The 15,645-nt window shown below is 48.7% G+C and overlaps 1 protein-coding gene across 1 annotated transcript in view; it reads right to left on the bottom strand.

Annotated features, from left to right (window-relative positions):
- Nucleotides 1–8,504: 8,504 nt before the first annotated feature.
- Nucleotides 8,505–15,645, bottom strand: part of TOX2 (TOX high mobility group box family member 2) — a 153,958-nt gene continuing 146,817 nt past the window's right edge. The window contains exon 9 of the mRNA XM_033074890.1: nucleotides 8,505–9,711. Within this exon, the coding sequence (XP_032930781.1) occupies nucleotides 9,675–9,711 (37 nt within the window). The 3' untranslated portion in view covers nucleotides 8,505–9,674. The remainder of the gene's footprint in view (nucleotides 9,712–15,645) is intronic.

Below are 15,645 nucleotides of genomic sequence, written 5' to 3'. Positions count from 1 at the left end.
CACAAACTCCTCAGGGTTTTCACCTGAGAGAGAAAGTAAAAAAATAGAGCTAAATGCATCTCCCAGGCTTCATCCTGTGTTTTGCACAGATGTGGTTCAGCACAGCTCCTGTGCTCTGCTCTGCCAGCCCAGAACACTCTGTGGCTGGACAGCACCAGACAGGGACGGTCATTCCTGTGCTTGGAGCAGCCCAGACAGGGGAAGTGTCCCTGCCCACGGCGTGAGCTGAGCTTTAAGGTCCCCTCCAACCCAAACTCTGTGATTCTGTGACATGGTTCTATAAATACACAGCAAACCCTGCTGTGGTCACACCAGGTGCTCTGAGGTGCCTCCACACGCACTGCTGGGGCTGGGAAATGCACCTCTGCCCCACCACGAGCAGGCAAGAGACCTGGGAATAAAACATCTGGTGAGCATGTGGGCTGTGTTACCCAGAGCTCCTGTGGCAGCCTTGTCCCACATGTCCCCCAGCCCTGCCCTGCTGAGCTGCTATGCATTCAGTGTCATGCTGGCAGTGCATGATACTCACTGCTGCTTCAAACCCCAGAGCAGATTTCATGCCTTAAACATCATAATTAGGAGGAATGGTGAAAAGCTGCAGGAACAGAAGGCTCTTGTGGCTCTCCAGGAACTGCCAGCTGAGATTTGTATTGCTCAACTTCGAGGAAAACCTTCACTCACGTTGGTTTTTCACAGCCAAACTCTTCCCTGGCACCTGGCAAAGTCAAGCCAGGTCCCAGACAGACAGCTCTTGATGGGATTTGGTTCTTAGAGGTTCTCCCAGGCAAGCACTAAGGTCCTGATAAGGCAAGGCAGGGCTCCAAGGAGCTTGGAGAGCCCCTGGAGCTCTGTGCAGCTGCTGCCCTGTGCTGTGCAGGGTCAGGGCCATGGGCTGTGTCTCCAGGAGCATTATTATTGGGTGAGGCTATTTTGGGAGAGCCTGGCTGGATCCTGCAGTCCACTCCCCATGCACCCCAGCAGCAGTGCTGAGCATGGATGTGGGAATGCCTCAGCTCCTCTCAGTCTGGGTTATGGGGCTGCTGTCCATGAGTGCCTTCAGCCCTGTGTAACCCTGGTATGGCATCATCACCACAGGTGTTGTGCAGAAACTCAGCTCCAAGGGGAGCTGCAGAACTCAGCTGTGGGCATTGAGGTCCAACAGCCCCCTGCTCTGTGAGCTGGGGTGAGCTGGTGCTGAGCAGTGCTCAGTGCAGAACTGCATGAAACCAAGCCCAGACACCCTCAAACACCAGAGTGCTTTGGTGGGTTGAGTGTGGGTTGATCATGGGTTGACCTACTCTGTGACCTTGAATAAACCTGCCTGGTGGTTTAAAAAACAGAGTTAAAAACACCTTAGCATGCTACAACATAAAGCTGGCTTGATCTAAGCCCTCCAAAAGCATTAAGGATCAGCTGCTCCTTCTGGGGCACTTTGATAAAACCCTCACTTGCTTTTATTGATGGACCTGCGAAGGCTGAGAGAGCTGGAGGTGCTCAGCATGCAGTAGAGAAGATTTTGAACACCATCATGCAGCCTTGAAGAGGGCTTGTGGAAAAGAGGGAGAGCAGCTCTTTTCACCAGCAGTGACAGGACAAGGGAGAACAGTTTCAAACTAAAGGAGAGGAGATTTAGGTTAGGAGTTAGGAGGAAATTCTTGACTCAGAGAATGTTTACTGGCACAGGATGGCTGCCCCATCCCTGGAAGTGTCCAAGGCCAGGCTGGATGGGGCTTGGAGCAGCCTGGGATAGTGGCAAAGGGTGGAATGAGCTGAGCTTTAAGGTCCTTCCCAACTTGACCCATTCTCTGTGCTAAACCCCCCAGGAGCACATCTTTCTGCTCTGACATCCAGCAGAATCTGGCTATTTCCACCTCCAAAAAACCCCACTGCACAGTTCACTGCAGTGCAGCAAAGTGTCCCTGAGGAGAACATCCAAGCAGGGAAGAAATGCCCCATTCTGTGCTCACTCCACCCTCCCAGAGCTGCACTGATTCTCTGCATGGCTGCCCCACCTGGAACATCTGCAAAGCCCAGATCCCCAGGGTGCTGATGTCTCTGCAAATCCAGAGAGCCCCAAAAGGGTTTTGGTGACTCCCTGAGAAGCTCAATATTCCCCTGCCTTCGTGCCAGGGATTTGTGTGTTGGAGGAGCTGGAAAAAAGGATGCAGTGGAGGTGTGTTATTATCTTTTCATGGGAAATTCCTAGATGAAAGAAAGAAATTTAAAGTTTATGTCTCATTCTGTATTCCTTTCATTTTGGGTTTTGAGAAAGAAGAAATTATTAATGTCTCCAGTTCCTGCTTTGCTCTTTCTCTTTTCTCTCTTTCTCTTCCTCTGTGCCAAAAATGGGAATTCAAAGGGATTGATGGCAAATGTTTATAGGGAAGAGGAGATGTACTCTCTCCAGGTTTTTGAGTTTTTTCAACTCTATAGTTCTAAATAATGCCTGAAACTGTGTAAAAAATGGCAACTTGAAAGGGAAAAAGTGAAGTGTTGAGACATTTCAGTGCTGAGGAAAGAAAAGAAATCAGTTCTTGGGCATTTCTTGCTTTAATGCATTCAGTGTTATGAAGGGGTCAAAGAAAAAAAAATCCAACATAAAACCATGAAACTTTTGAATTGTTTGAATTGCTGGGGGTGGGGTGCATCAAGAAATCAAATTTTCCTAATGTGTAAAATGGGAACTGATGGTTTGTTTTGCAACATGACTTTAGATTGCTTTTCAATTATTCAAAATAAGATATTTAGCTGCTTTTTTCCTCTTGATATTTGGAGCCCAAACCTGGTGTAGATTTTGTGAATGTTTCCAGTGGAATTACTGAGTACTGAGAAAGGCTCTGAGTGCCTGTGGTGTCTTGGCAGAAATACCCTCAAAAATTTAGGGGTTTTTTGATAGATAGTTTTTATTTCCCTCTGATTTCCAGGGAAGGGGACAGTCCCTGGGGGCACTGCTCAGCTCCAGGAGGGAAGCTGGGACTTGCCCACCTTGGTGCCATCCCTGGGCTGACACTCATTGTGCCCATCAGGGCAATCAGTGTGATTTGCATAATTAATCCATCCTCACATCCATCCCCTTGCAGCTGGCTCTCCCTAGGGATGGCAGCCAAGCCTTGGTCCTTCACAGGGATATGAGGAACTCCCAAGAGGTGAGATCTGAGGGTGGAAAACGCCTTCAGACCTTTTTCCTTGGCTAATTTTAGAAGCTGGAAGAGCCTCCCCATGGGCCATTTCCAGAGTGTTGGTGGGAAAACCGGGGGAGTGCCTGTGGCCTTTTTCCCTCTGAATTCCACATTCACTGAGGTGAGTGGGAGACAGGATGAGCTTCCTAAAGGGTAGGACTAGTCAAAAGACCAGCCACAATTAAAGCACTCAAATAAAGCTCTAATTATAAAAACTCCCCTGCATAACGACAGAAATATTTTGTGTAAATTGCTTGAGAAAAATTTTTGTATAAACTGTGTTCCAAGCCAATAAATCTCCTTGCAGTGCAGTGCTGCTGGAGACGGTATCTCCTGTTCTGACAGTCTGTGCACTCCAGAAAGAGGAAAAAAAAGGTCCAATATGTTCTGAAATGCCTTTATCCTGTTTCTCTGCTAACTTCCCCCAAGCTGGTCTGTCTCCTGGAGAAATCCCAAATCCCTGGGATTTCTTCCAGGCCTCCTTGTGATGTGGGAGTCACAGGCTCCTATTCAGGAGGCAGAAATGATGATGTGCTCCATGTGCCCAGTGTGGCTGGCCATGTAGCTCCCAGATTCCTGCTGCACAGAGCCCAAAGGGATGGTGGGTGAGGCTGGCTGCAGCTGGGGTGGCTCTGCAAGCCCAGCTGGCTCTCTCCAGTCAGCCTTCCTTGCTCCCATCAGATGCAGGGTGCATCCAATGCTCCTGCTGCTTCCCATGGGGCTGAAGTGCAGGATTAAATCAGGGATGGAGGGATTAATTAAATTAAATCATGGGTGCAGGGAGCCACATCCCCCAGGTGTGCCCTCAGTGAGCCAGGACCAGCCTGTGGGTGATCAGGAGGGAATCCAGAGTGGAATTGCTGGTTTTACCTGGGAATTTCTCAGACACCAACAGGATTTGCAGCTGTTGATTGCTATCAGGTGGCATTTTTAATTTCCCCCCTTTGTCAGGAGCCATGGGAAGGGCTGAGGAGCTGAAGGAACCTGGCTGTGGAACAGCTGCTCAGCTGAAGGGTGTCCCAATGGCAATGTGGAGAGGGGGATGTAAGAGGAGGGTGAAGTCACATCAGACTCCACAAGACCCTCTAGGACAGATGGATCCACATTTTCCATCTGCCTTCCCTCCACAAGCAGCAGCTCTGAGGGAGATGGATGGCCCAGGGCATGCATGGCTCTCCTGGCTTTGCACAAGACACTGACCTTTGGTCTGTATCCCATCTAAAATAAGTGTCATTTTATAGTCATAGCTACCTCCTGTGACCAAAAATTCATCTGGGAAGCAATGAAATGTGGATTAATTACACATTGAAGAGCAGTAGTAGTGTTACTCTCTCCCACAGACTTGCAGTGCAAGAGGCTTCATTGTTCATAAAATTTTAATGGGATCACAGGCTGAAGAATTGCATTTTGCTGCAGGTCCCCTCCTGGCTGGCCTTAAAAGCCATGAGGAGGGACAGCACTGCAGCATCTCCTGGTCCTTTCTGCTGTCTCTGGGCAAGGCTTCCTGTGTGTTCCCAGATTTTGCTGCCCTGGAGCCACAATGGGAGCATAAACACAGGGGAAGAGCAAAGCAGGGTGTGGGCAGGAGCTGTGGAGGTGCACAGGGAGAGGCTGAGCACTGCTGAAGGCACTCAGCTGCACAAACACCTGAAAGGAGCTCACCAGGATCATCTGCAAAAACAGCACCTCCTAAACCTGCTTTATTTGACCTCTGTCCCCACAGTAATAATGGCAGAGCAACAGAAAGTTCTCTGATGTGCTTGCAGTGTAATAAAGTAACCCCACTAGGAATAAAATCTCCTGCAATTACTGTGCAGGTATTATGTTGATTTATCAAATTGCAGTTGAAAGTCAAGAAGAGTTGAGGAGACAGTGATAAAACATCTGATCTCCACTCTGACTCTAAATTACCCTTCTGGCCAGCACAGTATTTCATCCAGAGGAATTGTTACTCCTCTCTTCTTCAGAGATCATAATTCATCTGGGAATTTTGTTCTCCCTGTGTTTTGGAGGAAGCATTTTGCCTGCACTCTGTGCTGAGCTGCCAAGGGGGTGCTGAGTTTTTGGGACTGAAGCTCACAAACCTCCTGCTGCAGGGTGGAGCACATGGACTGAAAGCAGACTGACTGTGCTTCATCCCTGAGAGACAGGCTCTGTTTTGGGCTCTTCAGTCCACAGAAAGATGGCAGAGCTGCCTCATGCTTGGTGGGCAGGAGGGCAGGGAAAGCACAGCTGGTCCTGCTGAGGAGGTCCCATCCCAACACTTGTTCCATGCAGCCAACAGCCCACCTGGAGTACTGGGCACAGCTCTGGTGCCTGCAGGGTGAGGAGGATGTTGGAGCAAGTCCAGAGGAGCCCATGGAGCTGCTGAGGGCACTGGAGCTCCTTCCCTGTGGGCACAGGCTGAGCGAGCTGGGGCTGCTCAGCCTGGAGAAGAGAAGGTTGTGTGGAGACCTCCCAGCACCTTTCCAGGGTGTGAAGGGGCTGCAGGGAAACCAGAGAGTGACCCTTTGTCAGGAACTGTAGGGACAGGACAAGGGGAAATGGGATCAAACTGAAAGAGGGAAAATTTAGATTCTATGTGAGGAAGAAATTGTTCACTGTGAGGGTGAGGGTGTCCAGAGCAGCTGTGGCTGCTCCATCCCTGGCAGTGTCCAAGGCCAGGCTGGATGGGGCTTGGAGCAGCCTGGGACAGTGGAAGGTGTCCCTGCCATGGCAGGGGTGGAATGAGATGGGCTTTAAAGTCCCTCCCAACCCATTCAGTGATTGTACAATCCCATGCTGGCATTTGTGGGCTGGGCCATGCCCCAGTGACAGTGTGGATGTTCTGGGAGCCCCCACCTTGCTGAAGCTCAGATGTGTCTGGGAAGGGCAGCTGGAGGAGCTGTGCAGCCAGGTCTGGGTCTGACACCCAGCCTGTGCCTGGCACTGTCCAGAGCCAGCTCCCAGGGCTGCAGCTCGTGCCCTTCACCATGGACTGCACCTGGACTCCAGCACCTCTGGGCACAGGGACACTGGCCAAGGGCCAAGCCTGCCCTGGTGGGGACCAGGACTAGCACAAGGCCCCTGCTCCCAGCACATGCTGCAGTTGTCAGGGGCCTGGGATTTGTCAAATGAAGTCCTTTCCTTGGATCCTTCTTGCGTGAAGCTCTCAATATTGCTTGTCAGGGCTGTTTTCCCTTCCATTCCATCATGGCAATGATGATAACTCAGATGGAACAGAGACAAAGTGTCCTGTGGGCACAGCTCAGGGAGGATCCCCAGGTGGGGAGCAGACTTTCCTCACACCCTGGCTGTGTGGGAGGCTGTGTCCTGCTGGGGCAGTGGGATGTTGGTGGATATTCCCCATTTCTGTGGGAGGCAGGCATGGCTATCCAGAGGCACCCACTGGGACTGTGCTCCAAAGGTGAATACACTGAGGTGCTGCTGCTGAGGTTTGTTCAACCCCTTAGTCCATCCCACAGCATTAATTATGTCTTCATAAACCAAAGTCAATTAGCCAGGGCTGTCCCTGCTCCTGCCTCTTCACATCCCTCTCCATCATTAGCCCCAAGTCTGGGAATTCCTGCCTTGGTCCTGCCCCTGCCCTGCAAACCCTGGCCCCAACGCCGTTCCAGAGCCTTTGGAGGATCCAAGTGGTGCTCTCTGACTCAGACTGGGAGCTGCAGAGCTCATCCTGCCCTGGAACACCACCTCTGCCTTTGCAGCTCTGGGGCAGGTGGAGAGGAGGTGAAGGGGAGCCAATATCCTTCTTCAAATATGGAAAAAATTACCACAACAAGGAAAGCAATAAATTCTTCCTATGTTCAAAAGCAAGGGATTTGCTTTGTAGGGAGAGAGATTTAGGTTATCTGCCTGGAATTTAAAGGTTTTTAAAGGGAGGTTAGGCACACAGGCAGGGTTTAGGGAGATCTTACCCTGCCCTGAGGCTTCTTGAGACCAAGCTACTGAATTTTCCACTGCTGTTAATAACAGACCAAGGGTTCAGAGCAGGGGGAAGCTCCCACAGCCACACCACCCCTGCCTGGCCCAGGGCTCCAGGTCCTGACCCTCTGGGCTGGCTGAACCCCTTTGTTGAACTGGTTGCATCCTTCCAGCACTTGCAGAGGCTGATTAAGATGGAGAACAGCTAATTGCAAAGGCAGATAGTGACAGGATAAGTGGGAATGGATTTAAACTGAAAGACAAGAAATTTATGCTGGATATTGGGAAGGATTTTTTCCTTGTGAGGGTGGGCAGGCCCTGGCACAGGGTGCCCAGAGCAGCTGTGGCTGCCCCTGGATCCCTGGAAGTGTCCAAGGCCAGGTTGGATGGGGCTTGGAGCAATCAGGGATAAAAAAAGGTGCCCCTGCCATGGCAAGGGGTGGATTGAGATGGGCTTTAAGGTCCCTTCCACCCAACCCATTCAGAGATTCCATGAGCCAGCTGTGATGGTGGATGGGAGGCTCAGCTCCCAGTTGCCTCCCTGGAGCAGTTCCAGGTCCATGCCAATTAGCCAACAGCTGGAATACCATTTAAGCACAGCTGCCATCATGCAAATTTAGAGATTAGTAGGGATTAAAGTGGTTTGGAAAGGCTCACAATTTCTCATTAATGCTCTGGGCTCTCTAATAGCCAACTGCCCTCCATTCCCCAGATGGCTCCACATCCCCAAGGCTGGAGATGGGTCACTGTGGCCTCCCTGGTGCCCCAGAGCAGCTACCAGCCCTCTGAGGGCAGCAGAGGCAGCCCTGCAGAAATGTAGGGAGGTGGCCAGAAAGTTGTCAAAGATGTGGTTATTGCCTTGCAGAATTCCCTCTGCATTGGCAAGGTCACTTTTCAGTGGCTCCCTGCACTGCTGTCCCCCAAACCTTCCCAGTGGAGGGCTCCAAATCCACTGCCACAAAGGTGACAGAGCTGGGCTGCAGGGGATGGACAGCATGGGTGGCACCTTCCTGCAGAAGGACACACCACGGGCACCTGGTGGCACCAAAACTCCCAGTGATGGTCCCTGCCAGACCTTCTCCCAGGGCTGGAAACCTCCTGTGATCTCAGAGCCTCAGGGCCACTTACCTGCCACACACACGAAGAATTAATCTCCCAGCAGCTCTCCCTGGAGGAAATCCTGTCTCTTCACTGCGATACCTCAAGGAATGTTTTCATAATGTTCCATTTTCTCCCCTTATTTTAATTATTGCATATTTATTAGGAAATTAATGACTTTGATATTGCAGAGTGAGAAGAGGGTGGGGCAGGTGAGAATGTGATGGGAGAGGAGAGAGCTGGGGAGGACAGGGCAGAGACACTTCCAGGGTGTCCCCCAGAATAAGGAGAGATTGCTTCAGCTCTACTTTTCATACATTTTATTATAAAGAAAGGTAAGATAAGCATTGTGAACCGAATGTGCCAGGTGCTGCCAAAGCAGCGCCCTCAAACAAAATAAAAAATAAAAAAAACCCCAAAAATGCACCTTATGAGAAACTGTAATTATGCTCTCTAATTTTTTCATAAATAGACAAAAATCATTGTCAGCAATTTTTTAAATAGATGGACATATGGCTGGAAAAAAAATAATAATGCCATACAACATGGATATAAATTGTCCATTTCTTGCTGTACAAATAATAGAAACAAGTTTGGCAGGCTTTTTCTGTTGGTTTTTTATACACATCTCCCTTCTATGTATAACTAAAAAATGTGCTACAATTAATATAAAATGCTTTTACTATAAAGTAAACTACTAATTTCTTTCACAAAAAAATCTTAAAGATGTCTTTAGCACAGCTCTAAAACACTTAGTAAACTACTTACAACTATCCAACAAATTATATTTTCATGATCTCTTTCACATTTGTCCTCTCATAGTTTGCCTTCTGCTCTCTCTCCCCCACCTAGCCAGCAATAATTTTTATTTAGTTTTGCAATTTTTTTTTTTTTGCCAGACCATCCTTGGCCTTTGCATGTACAATATTCACACAAACTTCACATTTTCTTGCACAAAGTTTAGTGCTGTTAGCAAGTCAAAAGAGTGCATCCTCCTACTGAGCTGGCCTAATGCTGCAGGACACCAGACCTGGGTTTATGCTGCATCTAAAAGCAGTTCACTAGGAAAATAGTCTGTAGCTAAGCTGATGGCAAGCAGAAAAACGGTGTCCTTAGTTTAACTTCATTATTTTTTTTGTTGGTTTTGCACTTATTTTATAATTTTTATTTGAATTTTCTCTCTTTATTTATTTTTTTGTTCTTTGCGATTTACGAGGTGGGGTTTTGTTTTGTTTTGCCTTTTTTTTTGAGGGCAGGGGTGGGGCTTCCACAGAAAGTAGACTTTAGATTTTTTTTTTCTTTAGAGTTCCAAAAGAAAAGGAAAAAGAAGAAAACTGCTCTTAGAGCCTGGAAGGAAGCCAGCGCCGAGGTGCGGGGCGGCCGTGCCGTGTCCGAGCCGCCCGTGCCTCCCTGGGCTCTGCGACTGACCCCTCAATGTCCTTCGTCCGAGCTCCTGCACTGGGACCACGGGCCTTAGGTGAGGTAGAGTGCCTTGTCCCTTGGCAGCATGCTGTAAGAGAAAGCAGAGCACGTGAGACAGCAGGGAAGGGCTGGTACAGCTGGCACAGCTGGCACAGCGTTTTAGGGTGGTGGCGTTTTGGGGGTCTGCACTCGTTTTTCTTTTATATTGATGCCTGAAGTGTTTAGCTTTTATGTTTTCCAGATCCTGCACTGCATTAGTGTGTAACTCTGAACATCCCAGACTTGCACACGTTCCAGAGAGAGTGTGAATAACTCCACAAGAGTGTCAGTGAGCTCTCCTCACAGTTTGGTCAGGCCAAACTATCCTGAGGACAGCCTTGGCCTCAGACCCCAAAAAGTAAAACCAAAAGTGAATTGGGGAGGGGCGAGCAAACTGGGGTATCTAATGTCATTACCTGAAGCTGTAATTGGACCATTAACTGCTGGTGTGCAATTAGACCACACTCATATCTGACTGAAAAGCTCGTGACCATTGTCCATCTTGGGTGTAGCCTCTGTGAGGGTCCTGCACTGCCCGAGGTGTGTCTGTTGAAGGCCTTTAATAAATACCTACTTGATTCTTTTAACTCTTAACCTTTGTTCTAGGTGGCCTTTTAGAGGCATCAGTATGTTCTCTGAATTCTTTATGCAATATTTGTAATCTATTGTATCAGTGGCCAGTTTTCCCAGTAGTTTTCCATGCCCTTTCCCTAGGCAGAAAGACAAAACAAAGTCTTGTCTTTTTTTTTCCAAACAAAAATATTCCAAAGCTCCTGTCCTATCTTGGTTCTCCCTGGGAACCAAGGCTGAAAAACAGCTCTTCAGCCACATTTTCATCAACAAAGAACCAGTCCCATGTGAGAGGGGGAAGACTTGGAAGGGGATTGACCTGGGAATGGGAATAGCATCACCACTTGTGCTCCTAATTGGTGCTTTTGGTCAATTATGCTAATTTACCAAACTTATAAAACTGTCTGCACCTCTGTGGGGAGTGGGCTTTTGTGGAGATTTTTCCATAACTGCCCTCCAATAAAGATCAGCTTTCATATCACCTGCTATACTAACATTATCTCCAAAGTGTGTGTTGTTCCATTTCCAGGTTGAAAAAGGGCACAAAACACAGGCTGGGCTGCACACAGAGGGACCACAGCAGGATGATTCACATTGAAAAAGCCCCCTAAGCTCAAGGTCAACCATTCTCCCAGCACTGCTCAACCTGTCCCCAAGTGTCACATCTGCCTTTTAAAGCCCCCCATGGATGGTGTCTCTGCCACTGCCCTGGGCAGCTCTTCCAATGCTTTCCCTGCAGAAATTTTTTACAAATACCCAATCTAAACCTCCCCTGTGCAACTTGAGGCCGTTTCATCTTGTCCTGTCCCTCGTTCCCTGGGAAAAGAGCCCAACCTGGCTACCCCCTCTTTCCCCTGACCTAACCCTAACCCTGGGGAGTAACCCTAACTCTAACCCTAAATTTCAGGCTGTAGTTGTAAAGAGTCAGAAGGTCCCCTATGAGTAGAGTTGGGTGCAATTTTATTCCTTCCTGAATTTCAGCCATGTGAGTCACAACCTCAGTTTCCTTCTCTGGCTGCATGGCTGCTCTTGGTGGGGCTGCAGGGCAGGGCCAGCTCTGGCTGTCCCCGAGATCCCACCAGCAGGATCAGCCTTGGGATCAGCCTTGGGATCAGCCCTGGGCCACCATCCCCTGCCTCACCACACCTGAGGCTGGGCCATGGAGGTTTAGAGCTCATTTTGGATCAAATGTGCTCATTCTGACACTACACAAGGAGAGCCCAAAGAGGGAGCCCAGACACTCTGTTTTTTCAGGACATAGGGAGAGAAGTGGCTGAAGTCCCTCTCCCCTGGCTGATGATCTGTGGAGGTTTTCCTTTGAGATCCAGGACTTTCAATGGGGTTTATCACCTGTACACATCACCAGCTCCATAAAAGTGGTGAAGAATGTTAAAAGTCTTGGGAGGTTCTGGTGTGGGTGTGTTTTGAGTGGAATAATAGGGCAGAGGCAGGCACAAAGCAGGGCTGTTGTTGATAGAGCTGTCTTCTGACAGAGTCAAGAGCCTACCCTCTGCTAATCTCCACATTTTATAATCTGCATTTAAAATGCAGAGTCTTCCTTCCTGCACTCAGAAAAATTTAATGCCACTGAGCAGCAGCGAGGTATTCCAGTCCTAAAACTTCATTAATTTTACACAACACGCTACAGAACATTTCCCAGTTCATTACAAAATATTACCATAAATAATTGAATCCAAACTAAGTGCAGTTGTGATGGGTTGTCTTTGCCTTTTTATAGTGTTTGCCCATTTAGCTTCTGATTTGGAAAATTCCCCCCTTTGGAGAGGATCACTTCATTGTTGGAAGGAATTAGGGAGGTTAGAAATGTCTGAATCTAGTGGCTATACCTGGCTTTTTGTGCCTGGACAAGGTGTAATGGTCCCATCTTTAGCCTAAAGGAGAGTGGGAAGAGGGGGTAAAAGTTGCTAGAGGATGACAGCCAAAAAGAATCCATGGCTTAAAAATGAGAGAAAGGACATAGATGAATCCAGTTCAGTGTTATCCCAAAAATACCTAAGTGTGAAGGGACAAAGGTAAATCACAGAATGTTTTAGGATGGAAAGGACACAACCCCTGAAGAAGGAGTGGAGAGAAAACAAGGCAGAAAAAACAAGGGAGGTGCTTTGAGGAGTTAAGATTGAACTAGGGATTAAGAAAGATTTGCAGATGATTGCAATCCAAGCTGCACCTCAGGTGGAGGTGAGGCAGCTCCCCTGGAGAAAACCAGGGTGGAACAGAGGAACTCAGTGCCTGGGAAAGAGCAAGTGCCAGAATCAGGCTGTCAGGTGAGGGAGACAAGGGACCAGGAAAGGAGTTTGTGATGTGGTGGCAAAAAAAGCATTGGAATTGTGTGCTGCAGTCGCTTGTGGGAAGTGATAGGCAAACACCAAGCAGGAGTGAGAAATGCTCCCATGTCTTTGCTCACAATCTAGGACAGCTTGGGCTTTAGCCCAGAATGAGCCAGGAAAATTGGATGGAAGTCAGTAAGCAAAAAGTCATTAAGAATAGGGAGAGCAGGAGGTAAGAAATATTTAAAACTCTCTCATTTCAGCATGCTGAGTTATGAATTAAGGAGTGTCTGCTCACAGGATCCCAGAATTTGCAGGGCAAGAGGGAAGATGTGTCATTTGGTGGCATTTTAACTAGCAAGGATAGGCTGGGAAACAAAAATCCCTACAACAGTTCCATTATTAGATAGAGAAGGACAGAGAGGAAGACAGCCTTGTCTGGTTTTCAGAAGTTATCTGTATGACAAACACAAAACAAGGTTTGGGAGGTTTTACCCCAGCTAACCCAGTGCCAACAGATATGGGAAGCTAAAGAAATACCAAGGTTAGACATAAAATAAAATTCATAACCCAACAGGGCTGTCTGGGTGCTGGGGAGGTTGGGATGATCCTCTCTGCAGAAATCTGGGAACAGTCCCTTTTCTTTCCAGCCAGATTTTGCTCCTCACAGTGCTCCTTAATTGCAAATAAGCTGAATGCACTTCTGAGGTTGGAATGGGCCATTAAATGATCCAGAGACTTTCCAAATACACCTAGGGCAACACTGATGAACCAAATGGAGACATCCCTTCATCACTGCTGTGCCCAAGATGTGTTGAGGGTTGGACCCTCCCAGCTCATGAAAAGGTGCTGTGGAGGAGCAATGACAGCTTTGAACATCACTTGGAAATCAGTACAAAGTGCACTGGAGAAAGGAGGAGAGTCAGGAAGATCAGGAATCCTGGAGTGGGTTGGGTGGGAAGGGGCCTTAAAGCTCATCTTGCTCCCAGGGTCACCTCCCACCATCCCAGGGTGCTCCAAACCCTGTCCAGCCTGGCCTTGGACAGTGCCAGGGATCCAGGGACAGCCACAGCTGCTCTGGGTTCTACCAGAGAACCAAGGTTCTACCACGCTCACAGGGAACAATTCCTTCCCAATATCCCATCTAACTCTGGCAGTGGGAAGCAATTCCCTTTGTCCCATCATTCCTTGCCCTGGATGAGGAGATCCAGATCCTTTTTCTTGGCTTGTGAGCAATCTTGAGACCCAGGGAGCTGCAGCCCTGCAGATGTCTGGGAATGCTCCAGGTGATGCAGAGGGGACACTGAGGCTGCAGATCCCAGGGCAGCAGAAGCAGGAGGTGAGGGCACTGCTGGCACACCAGGCCTTACAACAAATGAGAACAATTCAGCTTTGGGCACCAGCTGCCTTTAGTCACAGGAGATGGCTCCTTCCTCAGCAGACACTATGATATTTTTCAGTGCACTAAGCACTTTCTGCAGGACTGATCTCTATCCATCTGAGTTTCTTGCTATAATCTACTCTAATAATTATCTGGAAGTCTCTGCATAATCTGTCTGGTTTTAGAATGGTTTTTTTTCCAGGAAGCTGCGATAAAGCCATGAAATTTGATATTTCTGCTATGACAAAAGCATGAAATGCATGAGCTTTGATCATGAATTGCATGGCCCTCTGCTTACAGTGTGGCACTCCAGCCAGATGTCACAGAGCTTGTTTTAGCAACAGAGAACTCAGTCCCCACTGCTATGGGAACGTTTCACCTGCTTCTGGAGAGCCCTGGGCTTTCTGCATGGGACCCAGACAATGGGATTTGCAGAGGGAATCAAATGTTTTCCCAGCTGATCCCTTAAGATGTGATGCTTATTTCTAGGGGAGTTCATTCCTGGGATCTGCCCAGCACCTCTGGAAATTGGGATCCATGTGCCACAACCCTCCAAGCACCTTTAGCAATTTGCCCACAACATGTGAAGTGACTTTTACAATCATGTCCTGATCATGTTCCTTCTTTCAGGCTGTCTGCAGAGACTTCAGGAAGGAGCAGGCAAAGGTCAGCCCTATCCATGTCCCTGAGCCCCCTCAGGCAGGCAGACAGCAGTGATATCCTAATGGATCAAGCAGTTATTTATTTCCCTGGAAGAAACAAATGTCTGTACAGCCTGTGCCCAGCCCAGCAGATGTAAGTGCTCTGCTGGCACAGACTGGAGCCGTGCTCTGAAAAGCCTGGTTATTATTTCTGGTGAAAGCACCATGTTCCAGCACTTGAAGGAAATCAATACTCTGATCGTATCCAGCCTCCTTCCCAGCCTGCTGCCACAGAGAACCTGGGAATGTTCCACTGAGCACAACAGAGTCTCCAAGCTGCAGAGCTGAGCCAAGAGCAGTGGGTTAGGCACAGGTTGGAAATGGCTTCCACACACTCCCCTTTCCCCAGCTTTCACTACCTGCAGTTTTCATTTATTGGGGATTTCAAGCAGCATTAAAGGGACCTTCATGCTGGCACATTCATGCCAGAGCTTGTAGGGCACAAGGGGAAGATCTGTGCAGATGTCAGTGGGGCTTTCCTGCATGGTGCAGGGGGATGGAGCATTGTGTGGCTCTTGGGAGGATTGAGGATTTGTACACTAACCCCAGGAATGGTAAGGGTGCTGCTGGCAGAGACAATTATGGGAGGTTGTGGCCTCAGTGATAAGAGCAATTGCTTTAGGAACAGGACTTTGCTTATCACAGAATCGTCTGAGTTGGAAGGGAACTTAAAGCCCATCTCAGTCCACCCCCTGCCATGGAGGTGGATTCCTTCCACTCCTTCCACTGTCCCAGGCTGCTCCAAGCCCCATCCAACCTGGCCTTGGACACTTCCAGGGATCCAGGGGCAGCCACAGCTTCTCTGGGCACCCTGTGCCAGGGCCTGCCCACCCTCACAGGGAACAATTCCTTCCTCACATATAATCTAAATTTCTTCTCTTTCAGTTCAAAGCCACTCCCCCTTGTCCTATCACTATCTGCCTTTGCAATTAGCTGTTCTCCAACTTTTTTATATGACTCTTTAAGTAGTGTGAGGCGACACTGAGGCCTGGTCTTATGCACATTGCTGCTTTCAAACCTCCAGGAACTCTGCTGGGGAGACT

This window comes from Catharus ustulatus, chromosome 17 (genome assembly GCF_009819885.2).
Source record: "Catharus ustulatus isolate bCatUst1 chromosome 17, bCatUst1.pri.v2, whole genome shotgun sequence".
NCBI lineage: Eukaryota > Metazoa > Chordata > Aves > Passeriformes > Turdidae > Catharus > Catharus ustulatus.
This window is presented reverse-complemented; position numbering and strand designations above follow the sequence as displayed.